Source organism: Macaca thibetana, chromosome 15, assembly GCF_024542745.1.
Source record: "Macaca thibetana thibetana isolate TM-01 chromosome 15, ASM2454274v1, whole genome shotgun sequence".
Lineage (NCBI taxonomy): Eukaryota > Metazoa > Chordata > Mammalia > Primates > Cercopithecidae > Macaca > Macaca thibetana.
Genome location: NC_065592.1, coordinates 7,382,445 through 7,399,690, shown reverse-complemented (window position 1 = coordinate 7,399,690; position 17,246 = coordinate 7,382,445). Strand labels below are relative to the sequence as shown.

Below are 17,246 nucleotides of genomic sequence, written 5' to 3'. Positions count from 1 at the left end.
TTACTGTGTGTCCATAGCTGTTCATCTACACATAAGTGTGTTGGGCAGCTCTCCAGTCCACCGGTCCCCAGCCCCTGACTGCAGACTGGTACTGGTCCGAGGCCTGTTAGGAACTGAGTCACAGCAGGAGGTGAGCGGCGGGCAGGTGAGCATTCCAGCCTGAGCTCCGCCTCCTGTCAGATCAGCTGCTTGTGGCATCGGATTCTCCCAGGAGCAACTGGGTTGCATGTCCTCATGAGAATCTAATGCCTGATGGCCTGAGATGGAACAGTTTCATCCCAAACCACCGCCTACCCTGTTCGTGGAAAAAATTGTCTTCCACAAAACCTGTTCCTGGTGCCAAAAAGGTTGGAGACTGCTGCTCTAGTCCATTTCCCGGGGTTCGGACCCAAGATGTGTCTGAACCCGGGGAACCTGCCCTCTCCTCCCCTCCAGACTTTCAGAGCATCTCCTTTGCCCATCTGGGATAACGAGGGAACCAGGGTTAGAATCCTGCTTCCAGAGGGGACACCAAGACCCAAAAAGAAGTTGCATCCTGCCAGCAATGTGCAGCACGAGAACACGTGGAGCCGGCTGTGCCGGGGTCCCCAGGACCACCCTTGGGTTTAGTGATTCACTATAAGGACTCATGGAACTCAGAAAAGCTGTGAGGCTCAGAGCTGCAATTTTTTGCAATGAAAGGCTACCGGCTAACATCAGCCAGGGGAGAGGCGCACGGCCAGGTGACAGGAGGGACCAGGCTCTGAGCGTCCAGCTATTCTCCCAATGCAGTGGAGTCACACACACAGCACGTATTTCCCCAGAGCCACGTGTGACCGTGTGCACAGAGTACTGCCAACCTGGAAGGCCAGAGTTTTATTTGTAATCTTTTTTTTTTTTTTTTTTTGAGACAGAGTCTTGCTCTATCGCCCAGGCTGGAGTGCAGTGGCTGGATCTCAGCTCATTGCAAGCTCCGCTTCCGGGTTTACGCCATTCTCCTGCCTCAGCCTCCCGAGTAGCTGGGACTACAGACGCCTGCCACCTCGCCCGGCTAGTTTTTTGTATTTTTTTTTTTAGTAGAGACGGGGTTTCACCGTGTTAGCCAGGATGGTCTCGATCTCCTGACCTCGTGATCTGCCCGTCTTGGCCTCCCAAAGTGCTGGGATTACAGGCTTCAGCCACCGTGCCCGGCCATTTTTTTTTTTTCTTAGACAGTGACCTCGTCTCACTATGCTGCCCAGGGTGGTCTCGAACTCCTGGGCTCAAGCGATCCTCCCACCTCAGCCGCCCAAAGTGCTAGGCTTAAAGGTGTGAGCCACCACACCTGGCCTGAAGTCCAGTGTTTTTACTGGAGGTTGGCAGTGTAGACACAGCTGACCGCCTGTGTGGCTGACCTGTCTCCAGCCCCTCCAGAGGTGAAGCCGATTCTGTGTGGCCCAAGGCCCCCACCGCAAATCAATTTATCGGCATAGACTGTGTAGTGTGGCCAAGGGAAGTCACTCTTACCAGGTGGGACATCCAAGGATATGGAGGTGACTCCCTTGGGTCCAGGGCAAAGGGCCAGGCCCCTCTTCAGGCAAGCCAAATCCTTTATCACACAGAACCACATCTGCAGACCTCCAGGCCCTGCTTATCCCACTAAAAATGTACACATGTCACCATGATTTTGTTTACAAATTACAATTTCTTCTCCATGGGCTCCAAAGCTCTGTGGGTTAGAAAACGTCAGCTGAGATCAGATGAAGACAGGCAGGGAGGGCCAGCCCCTGCTCCCACCTGCGTCTGTGCAGCCACCACCCCGGGGACATCCTTGGCCATTGGAGGTTTTCTGTCTCGTTACCTCGTGTGTTCTGGACACTGTCCCTGATGGAGAGATGATCTTTTGAGAAATGTCTCCCCTGCTGCTTCTGGATCGAAACCAAGAGCAGAGGCCGGGCGCGGTGGCTCAAGCCTGTAATCCCATCACTTTGGGAGGCCGAGACGGGTGGATCACGAGGTCAGGAGATCGAGACCATCCTGGCTAACACGGTGAAACCCCGTCTCTACTAAAAAAAAAAATACAAAAAACTAGCCGGGCGAGGTGGCGGGCGCCTGTAGTCCCAGCTACTCGGGAGGCTGAGGCAGGAGAATGGCGTGAACCCGGGAGGCGGAGCTTGCAGTGAGCTGAGATGCGGCCACTGCACTCCAGCCTGGGCGACAGAGCGAGACTCCGTCTCAAAAAAAAAAAGAAACTAAGAGCAAAGCAGGACAAAGAGAGGCAAGTCCGCCTTGCTCTTTCCTCCTGATGCTCCCCTGGACACATTTAGGGGGCAGGTGCTTTCTCAGAGGACACAGAGCTTGGAAGGAAGGATGTGGCTGCTGGGTCTTGGGCCCCTCTGACCCCCATGGAGCGGCCTAGGACTTTGGAGGAGAAGGCCGACCTGGCTGTTGCAGAGTAAGACCGCCAGAGTTGAGTGGCCGCCTGAGCACCCCTTGGACATACAGCCCAAGTTGTCCACCTCCTGCTTCTCCTTCATACCACGGCCTGAGTCCTGGGATCCATCCAGAATCAACTCCAGCACCTACTTGTAGCTTAAGCTGGAGTTCCAGTGCCTGGGGTCAGTGGGGCTTGCCCTAAAATGATTTTTTTTTTTTTTTTTTTTTTTTTTTTGAGACAGTTTCACTCTGTTGCCCAGGCTAGAGTGCAGTGGCACGATCTTGGCTCCCTGCAACCCCCTGCCTCCAAGGTTCAAGCAATTTCTCTCACCTCAGCCTCCCAAGTAGCTGGGACTGCAGGTGTGCGCCACCCCACTGGCTAATTTTTGTGTTTTTAGTAGAGACGGGGTTTCGCCATGTTGCCCCGGCTGGTCTTGAACTCCTGGTCTCAAGGGGTCTGCCCGCCTCGGCTTCCCAAAGTGCTGAGATTACAAGTATGTGTCATGGTGCCGGGCCCTAAAATGACCTTTAAGGCACCAAGACATGCCCCCTGCAATTGAGGCTAAGGCTTCTCTCTCCCAGTGTCCATCCTATGTCCCAGAGATTTTGATCCCACTCCTTTACTGCCATTGTCCTTGCAGACTGATGGATTGGGTCACAGGCCAGGAATTAGAGGCAGGAGACCTTGGGCAGGTCATTGCTGTCTCTGGGCCCCACTGGCATGATAAGGGCATTGGGGTAGACACAGCTGGGGCAGACCAACCTAGTGGTTAAAGCTGGGACCCTGGGATCAGGTAGACCAGAATCCCGGCTCTGCCATGCATGGGCCGTGCAAGTTACCCTATCTGAGCCTCAGTCTCCTCATCTCTAAATGGGGTTAATAACAATACGTACTCCAGGGTTACTGTGAGGCCTGAGCGCTAACCACACAATATGTGTCAGTAGCCGCTGCACCTCCTAGCTCTGACATCCAGTTGGTTTGAGTTCTCCAGGTGGCACTTTTTTCTGGAGAAGGAAGCGTCGCGGTGCCTTCAGCTCTGGACTGCTGGGCTTCCCCACCCCAGGCCTTAGCTCCTCGTTCGGCAGCATCAGAACCTGGGCACTTGTTAGAAATGCAAGCTCCCTGGCTCCACCGCTGACCTCTGAATCAGAAGCTGCACTTTAACCAGATCCCTGAATGCACGCTGACCTTTGGGAAGTGCATCCTGGGGTGATCCGGGCCTGCGCACTGCCACTTTAGTGTTTGGGTGCTGGACCCCTCTTCTCAGCCGAGGCATCCTCCAGCAGAGTCCCCGGGTGCCTGGCGGTAGCTCCGGTTGCCGAGCTGTGGGGGAGCAGGAGGGGCTGCAGGCCTGAGTCACGCTGGGGCAAAAAGACGACCTGCCAGGAGCTCATTTTCTGTACTGATGGGCCTGATTGCTAAAGCAGGGGCTCCTGGGCGGAATCAAAACGCTGATTAATATTCAGCTGGAGCCGCTGCTGCTGATGGTAACAGCAGGCAAATGAAAATATCAGTCTTCACGTGGGTTTTCCCCGACTCTGTTTCCTCCACGCTCTTCCGTGGGGAAGCTGCTCATTCAGGAATCAGCAGGTATTTCTCGAGCGCCTGCTAGGGTCAGGCAGAGCCCAGAGCTGGGGAAGCAGCGAGAACAAGGGGCCACAAGTCCCTGCTCTCGTGGAAGAGATGTCACCTGGGGCAGGTGACCTGTCCACAACAGCCTGACCCTCAGCATGTGAGAAGCCAAGAAACCCAGGGCCTGCTGCACGCCAGGCCTCACTGAGCAGGGGAGAAGGTCGCGGGGGCACACCGTCCCCCAGCTGTATCCCTGGAATGGGGTGCAGGAGCCCCTGGGAAAAGCCAGGTGACCTGCACAGCGGGGTCTTCAGTGGGCTGCTTCGACCCCTGTCCCTGCCAAACCTCAGCTGCTTCCTGAGCATGGGCCCAACCTCACAGCCAGCGCTGACACTGGCTACCCTCCTCCAGACACCTTTGTAGGGGAAGTGCTATTTTTGTTCCATTTCACAGATGGGAAAATGAAGGCTCTAAGACATTGAAGTTGCACCAGTCGGTGGCCTAGCACCCAGGTTGGGGTGACCGCCAAAGCACAGCCTCCTTATTTCTGCAGCATTCTCAGAACTGGCCTGAGCTTGACCTGTCCCTGTGTCCCAGGAGCCCCTGGGGCAGCCAGCTGGACCTGCCAGCAGAGTGATAGGGGTAAATACTAAATACTCAAGAACCTGCTGATGGCGCCTTCTCCCCTCTGCCCCAGGAGTGGGTCACCAGCACCGAACTCCTCATCTCTCTAGACCGGCTCAACACGTTTGGGGATGACATCTTCAAGGACCCCAAGGTGCTCCAGTCCTACTACTATGCCGTGTCCGACTTCTCTGTGGGCGGCAGGTAGGCGGGAGAAGGGAGGCAGAGTTCCAGGACCCAGACCCGAGAGCAGAAGGCGGCTGCTGTGTGGGGGCACAGAAGCCAGGTGTGCCCCAGGGGAGAGGGAGGGAGCACCTGCCATTCAAGGCCCTGGGGTTCCCCACCCAGCCCACCTCCTGCCAGGTCCCCTGCATCAGCTGATTTGCCATGTGCCAGACACACTGGGTCTTGGTGCCCATTGTCCCCTCAGCCTGGAGGTTCCTCCCTCCCTCCCTTCCTTCCTCCCTCCCTCCCTTCCTTCCTCCCTCCCTCCCTTCCTTCCTCCCTCTCTCCCTTTTTTCCTCCCTCCTTCCCTTCTTTCTTTGCTCCCTCCCTCCCTTCTTTCTTTCCTCCCTCCCTCCCTTCTTTCTTTCCTCCCTCCCTCCCTTCTTTCTTTCCTCCCTCTCTTCCTACTTTCCTCCCTCCCTCTCTTCCTACTTTCTTTCCTCCCTCCCTCCCTTCCTCCCTTCTTTCCTCCCCCCCTCTCTTCCTACTTTCCTTCCTTCCTCCCTCACTTCCTTCCTTCCTCCCTCCCTTCCTTCCTTCTCTCACTCTCTTTCTTTCTGAAGGAGTTTTGCTCTTGTTGCCCAGGCTGGAGGGCAGTAGCGCAGTTTCAGCTCACTGCAATCTCCACCTCCCAAGTTCAAGCAATTCTCCTGCCTCAGCCTCCGGAGTAGCTGGGATTACAGGCGTGCACCACCACGCCCAGCTAATTTTATAGTTTTAGTAGAGACTGGGTTTCTCCATGTTGGTCAGGCTGGTCTTGAATTCCCAACCTCAGGTGATCTGCCTGCCTTGGCCTCCCAAAGGGCTGGGATTACAGGTATGAGCCACAGCCCCCTTCCCCTTTCTAGTATGGGAATATTACTGGCTCCTCTCTGGCCCCTGGTCCTGGTCCTGGTCCTACACACCCTTAGCACCCGTCAGTGCCCTGGGCAGTTTGTCTCTCCTCCAACATCTGGCCCCTCTAGGAGGCAGGGGCTGCCCAGGAGGAAGAGGCCCATCTCTCACCTCAAGTCCCAGGGCCTGTCTTGCACATGGCCACCTGGCAGTGGGTGCCCAGGGAGGGCTGTGGGACAAGGGAGGCACAAACGTCTTCCATGTCAATGTTTCTCAGGTTTCTTTGAAAGGAGAGAGGAAAACAGGTGCCTTCCTGCCCCAGTCACATGGGGACGGCAGACACTGATCAGATTGCTCCCCAGTGAACACATCAGCCCGCGCCAGGATGACAAGGAAGGGGAGGAAAGGGAGAGCATGTGCCTGGGCTCAGGGAGGACAGGAGCTGGCGCTGCAGACGGGACCCGGGAGTGGGAAGGCTGGGGTTGAGGACCAGGGGACGGCCAGTGTGGCTGGGTGGAGGGTAGGCAGGCAGACGTGGAGAGGTTGGCAGAGTGTCGAGGCCTGGGCGGGTTTAGCCTCACCCGGCAGTCAAGAGGAAGCTGTGGAAGGATTTGGTCAGGGTAGTAACAGTCAGATTTTTAAAACACCCCCAAACCCCTGACAGCCAAGTGGGGCGGATAAGAGGAGAGAGGAAGTTGAATGTCAGGAATCAGGGTGGGAGGTGGCAGCTTGGACCAGAGGGCTGGGGTTGGGGGAGCATGGGTCTGAACGCAATTGAGGATGGAAACACAGCTCTGTGTGTGAACCATGGGCCTTGGGAGTGGGGAGCGGGGATGACACCGGACTCTGGGCCTCCACAGTTCAGAGGCACTTGGGTGGCATTAGAGAGATGGAGAAGGGGGCAGCATGAGGCTCAAATGCCTGCTTTGGGTGTGTGAGCTCCAGGGAAGGCCAGGGCTCGTCACTGAGAGCCCCTACGGCCATGAGGATCCCCCTGCTCCAACCTGCCCCCTATGTGAGTCAGTGGGAGGAGCTCCCCAGGGAAGGCGGCCGTGAGCTCCAGTGCCTGCTGTCAGGGAACTTTGGGCCAGAGGACATCCAGGTTCCAGCTGCCAGAGCCAGACGACCCTCAGACCGCAGCTGACTGCTCATGGCAGGGGACAGGTGGCCCCAACAACCTGTGTTCACAGTGGAGCCCGTGGGGTCTCAGTCTCCTTTCCCGGGTCAGAGGGCGGGTTGCAGCATCCCCTCCAAGGCAGGGGCAGTCCCTTGTCACTTCCCTGGTGACCACTGTCCCAGGATTGCCTGGCGCCTGCTTCACCCCAAGAAACCCTGGGGTGCTGCCTGCCTAACCTGGACCCTGAGTGGAAGCCGTGCCGCGTGCCCTACCACACACTGTGTCCCCACATCAGCTAAAGCACCTGGAGTCCCAACAGCAGTTGGCGATTGGTCAACACCCGCTGAGGGTAGAGCGTGGAATGTGGCTTAGGGGAGCCACCGAGTGGCCACAGAGGAGTGTCCAGGAGCTAAGGGTCCACGTAGAGTCGGCGAGGACGGGCTTCAGGTCCAGCTCAGCCACTTAGCATCTGTCAGTTCCAAGGCCTGAGCCTGATGCCTCCTGTGTGAAATGGGGACACTAATGTCCCTCCCACCTCCGGTGAGGCTCTAGGGAGAAGCTACTGCCTTGGCCAGGGGCAGAAGCCATGGCCTCTGAACAGCTCGGGACAGGGACAGTGGTTGGGACAGGGACAATCACTCACAGAGTCAGGCTCTGCTGAGCATGCCGCGGGGTCCCAGGGCACCCCTGTTCCTGCCTGATTCCACCCATCTCTTGACCCTGGGTGTGGAATGGGGACACAGGCCGGGGCTGCTCTCAAAGATGCTGTATTTGCCCATTCTTGTACTGCTGTAAACACCTGAGATGGCTATTTATTTATTTATTTATTTATTTTTGAGACAGAGTTTCACTCTTGTTGTCCAGGCTGGAGTGCAATGGCACGATCTCAGCTCACTGCAACCTCTGCCTCCCGGGTTCAAGCGATTCTCCTGCCTCAGCCTCCAGAGTAGCTGGGGTTATAGGCATGCGCTGCCACACCTGGCTGATTTTGTATTTTTAGTAGAGACTGGGTTTCTCCATGTTGGTCAGGCTGGTCTCGAACTCCTGACCTCAGGTGATTCGCCCGCCTTGCCCTCCCAAAGTGCTGGGATTACAGGCATGAGCCACCACGCGCAGCTGACGGTAATTTATTAAAAGAGGTTTAATTGGCTCACAGTTCTACGGGCTGTACAGGAAACATGGTGCTGGCATCTGCTTGGCTTCTGGGGAGGCCTCAGGAAACTTACAACTTAAAATCATGGTGGAAGGTGAAGAAGGAGCAGGCCCATCACATGGCCAGAGCAGGAGCAAGAGAGGGAGAAGGGGACAGGGTGGGGCGGAGGGGCGGGTGCCACACACTGCTAAACAACCAAATCTCATGAGAACTCACTCACTTTACAGTGCCGAGCGGGGAGGGTGCTGAACCATTCAGGAGAATTCCAACCTCATGATCCGATCACCTCTCACCCAGGCCCCACCTCCAACACTGGGGATTATAGTTTGACATGAGATTTGGTGGGGACACAGATCCAAACCATATCAGACATAGACTTACAGGGGATTTGGAGGGACTCGGGGGCTGTCCCTGTTTGGGGTATCCTCTTTCCTGCCCTTTGGGACACCGTTAAGGGATAGCTGCTGGAGGCGGTCCCCTCAGCCCCCCACACCTGTGCCGCTGTGACTGCCGGCTCACTCTCCACTCGGGAGGCTAAGGTGACTTCTTCCTGGGTCCCTCTCAGCCCCCAGGTGGGGCTCCTGCCAGGTAGAAGCGTTCTGTGGTGGGCACTTGCTAGCTGGTGGCTTTGGGCAGCTTCTCCCTGCCTCACTTTGCCCATCCATTATATGGGGGTGGTAACAGGCTGGTGAAGACGGAATAGGTTTGTTCCAGAGCTCACCAGCACAGTCAGTTCTCTGTTACTGCTGCCCCCAGGGCACATAGGTGTTCAGTGAGGGCCAAGATTGAGGGTGGAGTCTGGCTCACACCTGCAAACAGGGGCTACCTGGTGACTAACCCCTTATCTGCCCTGCCGGCACCTGCGGGTCCCCTTCCTCCTCCCTGTCTTTTCCCAGGTGCAAGTGCAACGGGCATGCCAGCGAGTGTGGCCCCGACGCGGCGGGCCAGTTGGCCTGCCGGTGCCAGCACAACACCACCGGCATAGACTGTGAGCGCTGCCTGCCCTTCTTCCAGGACCGTCCGTGGGCCCGGGGCACTGCTGAGGCTGCCCACGAGTGTCTGCGTGAGTGTCACGGGGCATCAGGGACCTGAGGCTGGTGTTGCAGGTGGGGAAACGAACTCCCCCGAAACCTCACAGTAGTGGCTCCTCCTGGGTACGCCTGGGGGGCAGCTCGGGGTCTCTCCGCTGCTGCAGAGATGAGGACGAGCGGAAGGGGAGCCTGGGGAGGGGGTGTGTTTAAGCCTCGGTCTGTCCTCCACTAAGTAGCTCAATCTTGGCCCTCACTGAACTCCTACTATGTGCCCTGGGGGCAGCAGTAACAGAGAACTGACTGTGCTGGTGAGCTCTGGAACAAACCCATGCAGAGGCGCCTGTGGTGGGAGGGCCGGAAGGTCCCTGACTTACTTCTTTGTGTTAACCGCTCCCACCCCAGCTGTTAATCAGAACCAGGCTACCCCACAAGCAAGGGGGTGCCGACGGCCCACCCAGACTCTTCCACGGGCCCCCAGGCAGCCCTTTGGTGTCCCAGCCCCCATGCGATGTGGCTTTGACCACCTAACCTCAGAGAAGCGCTGGAGAGAGGATGATGCCATCATGTCGTCTCCAGGGACACAGGCCAAGAGCAGGGACCCCCTGACTTCCCTTCTGGCTACGGCGCCGGCTGCAAGACCCACCCTGTGCCCAGACAGCCTGGTCTCCTCCAGGTTTTCCATGCACAGCCGCTGTTGCTGGGTGCTGGATCCCAGCTGGTGCTGGTACTGCTGGCAAGAGACACATCTTCATTCACAGGCCCGCCAGGCTCGCTGGGCGGGCAGCTTGGCCTCTGGGCCCCACTGTCCTCTTGGGCCTGGGCCACTGGTGACCATAACCGGGGCTGGGCCGGGGGGGGCGGGGGGCTTGTTCTGAGGGTGGGGCGCTGTCTGCAGGAGCTGCCCTTGCTGGCCTACCTCCACCAGGGAGTCCTGGGGCCAAGGAAGCTGTGCTGGCTGGCTTCCACCGTCCCAGCCTGCTGCTGTCTCCGCGGTGGGGACACAGAGGCCAGACTGCTTCTACCATGTCCTCAGCCGTGTGGTCACATCTGTGTCTCTCAGTCAGCAGCCTGGGAGCCAGGGTTTCATGCTTGACCCTTCATCCCCACCCTCACCCGCAGCTGAGACAGACCCGAGCCCTGAATTCTGGCCCATCAGCATCGCTCCAGTCTGTCTAACTTCTGTCCATTGCAGCCGATGCCTTGGGCCTGGGACTGCCTCCTCTCCCTGCACACCTAAAGTTTCCTCTTCCCTGCTCTCCATGCTCCCAACCCTCCCCTGCCTGCAGCTAAGGCTCTTTTCTTTCTTTCTTTTTTTTTTTTTTTCTGAGACGGAGTCTTGCTCTGTCGCCCAGGCTGGACTGCAGTGGCCAGATCTCAGCTCACTGGAAGCTCCGCCTCCCGGGTTTACGCCATTCTCCTGCCTCAGCCTCCCGAGTAGCTGGGACTACAGGTGCCCGCCACCTTGCCCGGCTAGTTTTTTGTATTTTTTAGTAGAGACGGGGTTTCACCATGTTAGCCAGGATGGTCTCGATCTCCTGACTTTGTGATCCGCCCATCTGGGCCTCCCAAAGTGCTGGGATTACAGGCTTGAGCCACCACGCCCAGCCATGGCTCTTTTCTTGAAACAAGGCCTCACTCTGTCACCCAGGCTGGAGTGCAGTGGCACAGTCATAGCTCACTGCAGCCTCGAATTCCTGGGTGTGTGTTCCTCCCACCTCAGCCTCCAGAGTAGCTGAGACTACAGGCACATATCACCATGCCAAGCAATGTTTTGTAAAGATAGGTTCTCACTGTTGCCCAGGCTGGTCTTTAAACTCCTGGGCTCAAGCAGTCCTCCTACCTTACCTCCCAAAGTGCTGGGATCACAGGCGTGAGCCATGGCACTGGGCCAGGGCTTTCTAAAGGACAAATTTAATAACATCCATCCCCTGCTTAAACCTTCCCATGGCTCCCCCTTTGCTCCCAGCTAACGTCCACTGACCACGGCAGCCCAGCTTCCCTGGAGCAAGCTCTGCTAGCCTCTGACTTCACAACTGCCTCTGCACTGCAGGCCCCCACTGCACAATGTCCCCGCTTCCCTGCCATCACACGACATGCCGCCTGCAGCCAGCCTCATGGCACACCCACACCAGGCCATGCTTCTATCTCTGGATGTGGGGTATCCCCTGGGCTTTTGCCCCATGTCTGTGATGCCCTTCCCGCTTCCTCTTCCTCTGCCTGGCCTATTCCTCACTGCTCAGCCTTCAGATTCAGCGCGGCTGTGACTTCTTTTTCTTTTTTTTTTTTGAGATGGAGTCTTGCTCTGTCACCCAGACTGGAGTGCAGTAGTGCGATCTCGGCTCACTGCAAGCTCCGCCTTCCGGGTTCACGCCATTCTCCTGCCTCAGCCTCCCGAGTAGCTGGGACTACAGGCACCCACCACCATGCCCGGCTACTTTTTTTTTTTTGTATTTTTAGTAGAGACAGGGTTTCACCGTGTTAGCCAGGATGGTCTCAATCTTCTGACCTTGTGATCTGCCCGCCTCGGCCTCCCAAAGTGCTGGGATTATAGGCGTGAGCCACCGCGCCCGGCCACGGCTGTGACTTCTTCTGGGAAGCCTTGTCCCACCACCCTAGCACAGCCGCAGGGGCCCCTTCTTTCGGCTCCCAAAGCCCCCCGCCTCTCCTGTCCCAGCCCCGCACCTGCAGGGGGTTTGCTTGCTTGCTTGCCGTCTGGCCTGTGGGCAGCATGAGGGCGGCAGGTGTACGTGGCTCCGCACCTTTCATGGATGCACCCCTGAGCTCACTCTGGGAGCCGAGACAGAGCCAGTCCCACACACAGACTTTTAAACATGATTTAATGGGGAAATGAAAGGTGACTTGTGCTTTCTGTACCCCTGAGTGACCTCACACAATAGTGAGATTCACACTGTTATTATGGCTTGGAGGACCTACAGGAGATTTTGGAGTGAGCCATGCTGCTGCTCCAGAAGGCAGCCAGCCTCTGATCAGTGCCCGTCTATCTGGGTGTATATCCTGGTTGCCTGGGAGGGTCCTCTTTCTGCCTGTTGTTTCGGTGTATTTACTAACGGTGTCCCCTTTGCTCTTAAGCGTGTCCTGTTTTGGAAAATCAATTGAGCAGTGTCTAACCTTGATCAAGCTGGGCCTGAACTCCATTCTGGACCATGCTCTTGCCCTTCTCTTTGCACTGCCTGCTCATGTAGCACAGGGAGGCTGACTGGCACAGATGCCCCCTCCTATCACATCACGGGGGACTCACACACCTTTCCCCGCTCCTGCCCACAGCCTGCAACTGCAGTGGCCGCTCCGAGGAATGCACGTTCGATCGGGAGCTCTTCCGCAGCACAGGCCACGGCGGGCGCTGTCACCACTGCCGTGACCACACAGCCGGGCCACACTGTGAGCGCTGTCAGGAGAATTTCTATCACTGGGACCCGCGGATGCCATGCCAGCCCTGTGACTGCCATTCGGCAGGTGAGTGGGCTCCACATCCCCAGCCTCCAATCCCCGCCCCTCCTGGCCTTCACTGCCCTGTGCCCTTCCTCTCCCAGGCTCTCTGCACCTCCAGTGCGATGACACAGGCACCTGCACCTGCAAGCCCACTGTGACTGGCTGGAAGTGTGATCGCTGTCTGCCCGGGTTCCACTCGCTCAGCGAGGGAGGCTGCAGGTGAGGGCGAGGGACGGCCTAGTATGGACACATTGCACGGAATGACAAGAAGCAGGAGGGACAGGCTGTCAGTAGTGCCTCCCCTCCCCATCCCTTCCTGTCTGCAGCTACCTCATCTTAATCCCGGTGAGGACTGGGGAGGCCAAGAGACAAAAACAGACCATAATGAGACCAGGCTGAGCCCTGTGGCAGCTCAGCGGATCTTGCGGGCGGAGGGCAGGCTTCCTGCAGGAGGCGCTGCATAAGTGCAGGGAGAGGGGAAGGACAGGTGTTTGAGGCGGGGCGGGGGGCACGGGGGACCTCCGGAGGAGCTGTGGATCGGTGGGAAGCAGGAGTGGGTGAGGAGGAGGCTGAGTGGAGGCTGCAGCAGGAACGCCTGGGCAGCCTGCATGGGGATTTGAGTGTGGAGAAGGAGAGCAGGGCAGATTCCAGAGCCCGCTGCAAGGAGTTGCTGACAGGACATGGTGACCAGGGGGTCGAAGAGGAAGAAGGGGTGAAGGCTAACCCTTGGGGTTCTCTGGGCCTCTGGATAGCAGGGTGTGCAGTGTAGGGAGTGGGGTGGGAGAGGCTGAGTGTCATCTGGGTATGCTGAGTCTGGGACCCAGTGGGACAGCTGAGGGCAAAGAGGGGCAGGGGCTCCTGGAGTCCGGACCTTACCCCAACACATTTGCCATCACTTGATTGAGAAAGTATACAGTGGTCAAAAAACAAACAAAACAAAAAAGCTGTGATAAATTTAGAAGCACTTTTTTTTTTTTGAGACAGATTCTTGCTTTGTCGACCAGGCTGGAATGCAACAGTGCCATCTTGGCTCACCGCAACCTCCGCCTCCCCGGTTCGAGCAATTCTCTGCCTCAGCCTTCTGAGTAGCTGGGATTACAAGCGTGCACCACCATGCCCAGTATCTCTATTTTTTTTTTTTTAAGGTGGAGCTTGCTCTGTCACCCAGGCTGGAGTGCAGTAGCGTGATCTCTACTCACTGCAACCTCCGCCTCCCAGACTCAAGTGATCCTCCTGTCTCAGCCTCCTGAGTAGCTGAGACTACAAATGTGCACCACCACGCCCGGCTAAGTTTTGTATTTTTTGGTAGAGATGGGGTTTCGCCATGTTGCCCAGGCTGGTCTCGAGCTCCTGGCCTCAAGTAATCCACCCTCCTTGGCCTCCCAAAGTGCTAATAACAGACGTGAGCCACCGCGCCTGGCCCAGAAGCACTTTTAAGTGAACTTGCTTCGGTTAATAACAGGCATCCTTGTATATTTGAAAGGCAGTAGAAACACGTTGGCGATATCTAGGAGATCTCTGATTCCTCATAAAATATTTGGTCGTTCTGGGCATAAAACTGACCATGAGATGGGGCCTGGCTGTTTCCCTGGGGTCTTCCTGACCTCTGGACCTTTGCACATGCCACACCTCCCACCCCTGCCCCCTCTCCCCAGCCTGTGGCTCACAGCCTCCTGCTCATTCTTCAGGTCTCAACTGAGGGGCCCCTCTCTCTGGACGCCTTCCCTCCCACCTCCCCTCGCCTGCACCCCCAGGCTGAGTCAGAGGCCCTGCAGTGCGGGCATAGCCTCTCGTACATCTCCTATAACACATATCGTGGTACAGGGTCTGTGTAATCTGTCTGTCTACACTGGACTGTGGGATTCACTAGGGAGGAACCATGTCTTGTTAGATGAGTGGATGGATGGAGGGAGGGATGGAAAGATGCATGGATGGGTGAATGAATGGGTGGATAGGTGGCTGCGGGACAGAAAGATGGAAGGATGAATAAGTGGATGGAGGAGTGAGGGGATAGATAGAAAGATTCATGGAGGCCGGGCACGGTGGCTCACTCCTGTAATCCTGGCACTTTGGGAGGCTGAGGCAGGTGGATCACCTTAGGTCACAAGTTCAAGACCAGTCTAGCCAATATCGTGAAACCCTGTCTGTACTAAAAATACAAAAATTAGCTGGGCGTGGTGGTGCATGACTATAATTCTAGCTACTCGGGAGGCTGAGACAGGAGAATCACTTGAACCCAGGAGGCAGAGGTTGCAGTGAGCCGAGATCGTGATGCACTCTAGCCTGAGTGGCAAAGTGTAACTCTGTCTCAAAAAAAAAAAAAAAAAAAAAAAAGAAAGAAAGAAAAGAAAGAAAAAGAGAAAGAAAGAAAAGAAGAGAAGAGAAAAGAAAAGAGATTGGTTCATGGATGATGAGTGAGTGTGTGGATGAAGATGGAAGGGTCCTGGATGGTGTGTGCTCGTGGGCAGATGGACCAGTGTACCAGTGATGGATAGGTCACTTCCTTGGCAAGATGGGAACAGTAAAGCCAGGTAAGGCTCCTGCATCAGCCTCACTCCTGATGTTGGGAGCAGAGAATGCTCCCTTCCCAGGATGAGCTGTTCCCACTCTGAAGTTGCTCATTGCCCGTTTTCCCCTTGTCCTGTCTCTTTGGCAGACCCTGCACCTGCAATCCCGCTGGCAGCCTGGACACCTGTGACCCCCACAGTGGGCGCTGCCCCTGCAAAGAGAATGTGGAAGGCAACCTATGTGACAGGTGTGTGAGCTAATCCAGCAGTAAGCTTGCTGGAAGTGACCTGGGGGCTCACTGATGAGGTACAAAAGCTGTGGAGTGCGGGAGGAGCAAGGGGCACAGTCTTCATGGACTTGGGTGACCTTGTCACCCTGTGCCCTTCCTGGAGCACCATGTATCTGTCATACAGGAAGTTACTCAAAAGCTTTATGGCACTGTTTATGCTTTGATCCAACACCACTGATTATTCATAAGCTGAGAAAATACATGTCTTAGCTTAGAATCCTGAAAAGAAAGAGCTGGAAGAATAGGAGAGACCATCTAATCCAGGGATAGCAAATACATGGTGCTCGTACTACCACGTACTGTGGCAGACATCACTAATGGAGCACTATCACAGCCCTCCCCTTTCACACTCACTGCAGACATAGCTAATGGAGCACTATCACAACCCGCCCTTTTCACACCCACAGCAAAACATCACTCATGGAGTATTATCAACCCTCCCCTTTCACATCCATGACTGACACCACTAATGGAGCACTATCACAATCCTTTCACACCCACAGCAGACATCACTAATGGAGCCCTGTCACAGCCCTCCCTTTTCACACTCATGGTAGACATTACTCATGCAGCACTGTCAATACACCCCTTTCACACCCACAGCAGACATCACTAATGTTATACCCATGGTAAAGATCACTAAAGGAGCACTACCACAGTCTTCCCCTTTCTTACCTACAGCAGATATCACTAATGGAGCACTATCAAAACCCTCCCTTTTCACACTCATGGCAGACATCACTCATGGGGCATTGTCAATGTACCCCTTTCACACCCACAGCAGACATCACTAATGGTATAACCATGGCAAACATCACTAAGGGAGAACTATCACAACCTCCCCCTTTCACACCCACAGCAGGCATCACTAATGGAGCATTATCAACCCTTGCCTTTCACAGCCACGGCAGACATCACTAATGGAGCCCTATCAACTTTTCCCTTTCATAGCCATTGCAGACATCACTAATGGAGCACTACTACAACCCTTCTTTTTCACTACCACAGCAGACATCACTCATCACACACAGACATCACACACCCCTTTCACACCCACAGCAGACACCACTAATGGCATACCCACGGCAGACATCACTAAGGGAGCACTGTCACAACCCTCCCCTTTCATACCCACAGCAGACATCACTAATGGAGCACTATCAACCCTCCCCTTTCACCACGGCAGACATCACTAATGGCATACCCACGGCAGACATCACTAAGGGAACACTATCACAACCCTCCCCTTTCACACCCACAACAGACATCACTAATGGGGCACAACAGTCTTGGCCATGAGCCCTACTACAACCTCAGGATCCTTCTTAACACCCTGCTTCAGGAAGCCCCTACCCATTGAGCTGGATTTTGAGCCTGTCTGCCATCTTTGCAGTCTGATCATGGTACAAATGGGGCTTCTGAAGCTCTGCAAGTCAAAGGGGCTCTCCCAATGCCACAAAGTTCATAAACTTCCTCTTTCAAGTGTTCAAGAGGCCTTCAAGCTCCAGCAGTGCAGCCAGCAGACAAACATGAGTTTAGCTCCTTGGGTACACACTATCTCTTCTTCCTGGCTTTGTGTCTGACATTCCCCAGAGCTGTTTGGAGAAATGGCTGATTCTGGGGCTGGGGCTGGAAAAAGACAAGATAAGTCCAAGGCGTCTTATAGTGCCAGGAAGCAAGGAAATGCTGAAAAACAGAGACAGACACAAACAAAACAACCCAAACCAGAATGCAGGCCCGTGTCAAAAGGACACAGGAGCCGACATGAAAGAGCTCTCAGGGCTGAAACAATTTGAGCAACAAAATAAACAACGATAGTATTGGATTATAACCCAGAGAAGAAAGTCAAATCCACAAATCCATCCTGATGTAAATAGACGATTGAATACATAAATAGATGGGGATGAAGGGACAAACTTCCCTTGCAGAAGAATTCCAAGTGATGAATGTAGAAATGAAGGAACTAGAGAACCACTGTTCAAACCTCACAGCGGTAATTGCTACAGGCAAGAGCTGCTGATGAATGCTGACATTGGTGGGCAGAACTT

The 17,246-nt window shown here is 55.6% G+C and overlaps 2 protein-coding genes across 2 annotated transcripts in view; both read left to right on the top strand.

Moving 5' to 3' along the window:
- AIF1L (allograft inflammatory factor 1 like) overlaps nucleotides 1–17,246 on the top strand; it is an 803,784-nt gene that overhangs the window by 701,942 nt on the left and 84,596 nt on the right. The gene's annotated exons all lie outside the window — the stretch shown is intronic.
- Nucleotides 1–17,246, top strand: part of LAMC3 (laminin subunit gamma 3) — an 89,721-nt gene that overhangs the window by 20,098 nt on the left and 52,377 nt on the right. The window contains exons 3-7 of the mRNA XM_050759713.1: nucleotides 4,665–4,795; nucleotides 8,817–8,983; nucleotides 12,237–12,425; nucleotides 12,503–12,620; nucleotides 15,058–15,156. Of these exons, the coding sequence (XP_050615670.1) occupies nucleotides 4,665–4,795; nucleotides 8,817–8,983; nucleotides 12,237–12,425; nucleotides 12,503–12,620; nucleotides 15,058–15,156 (704 nt within the window). The remainder of the gene's footprint in view (nucleotides 1–4,664; nucleotides 4,796–8,816; nucleotides 8,984–12,236; nucleotides 12,426–12,502; nucleotides 12,621–15,057; nucleotides 15,157–17,246) is intronic.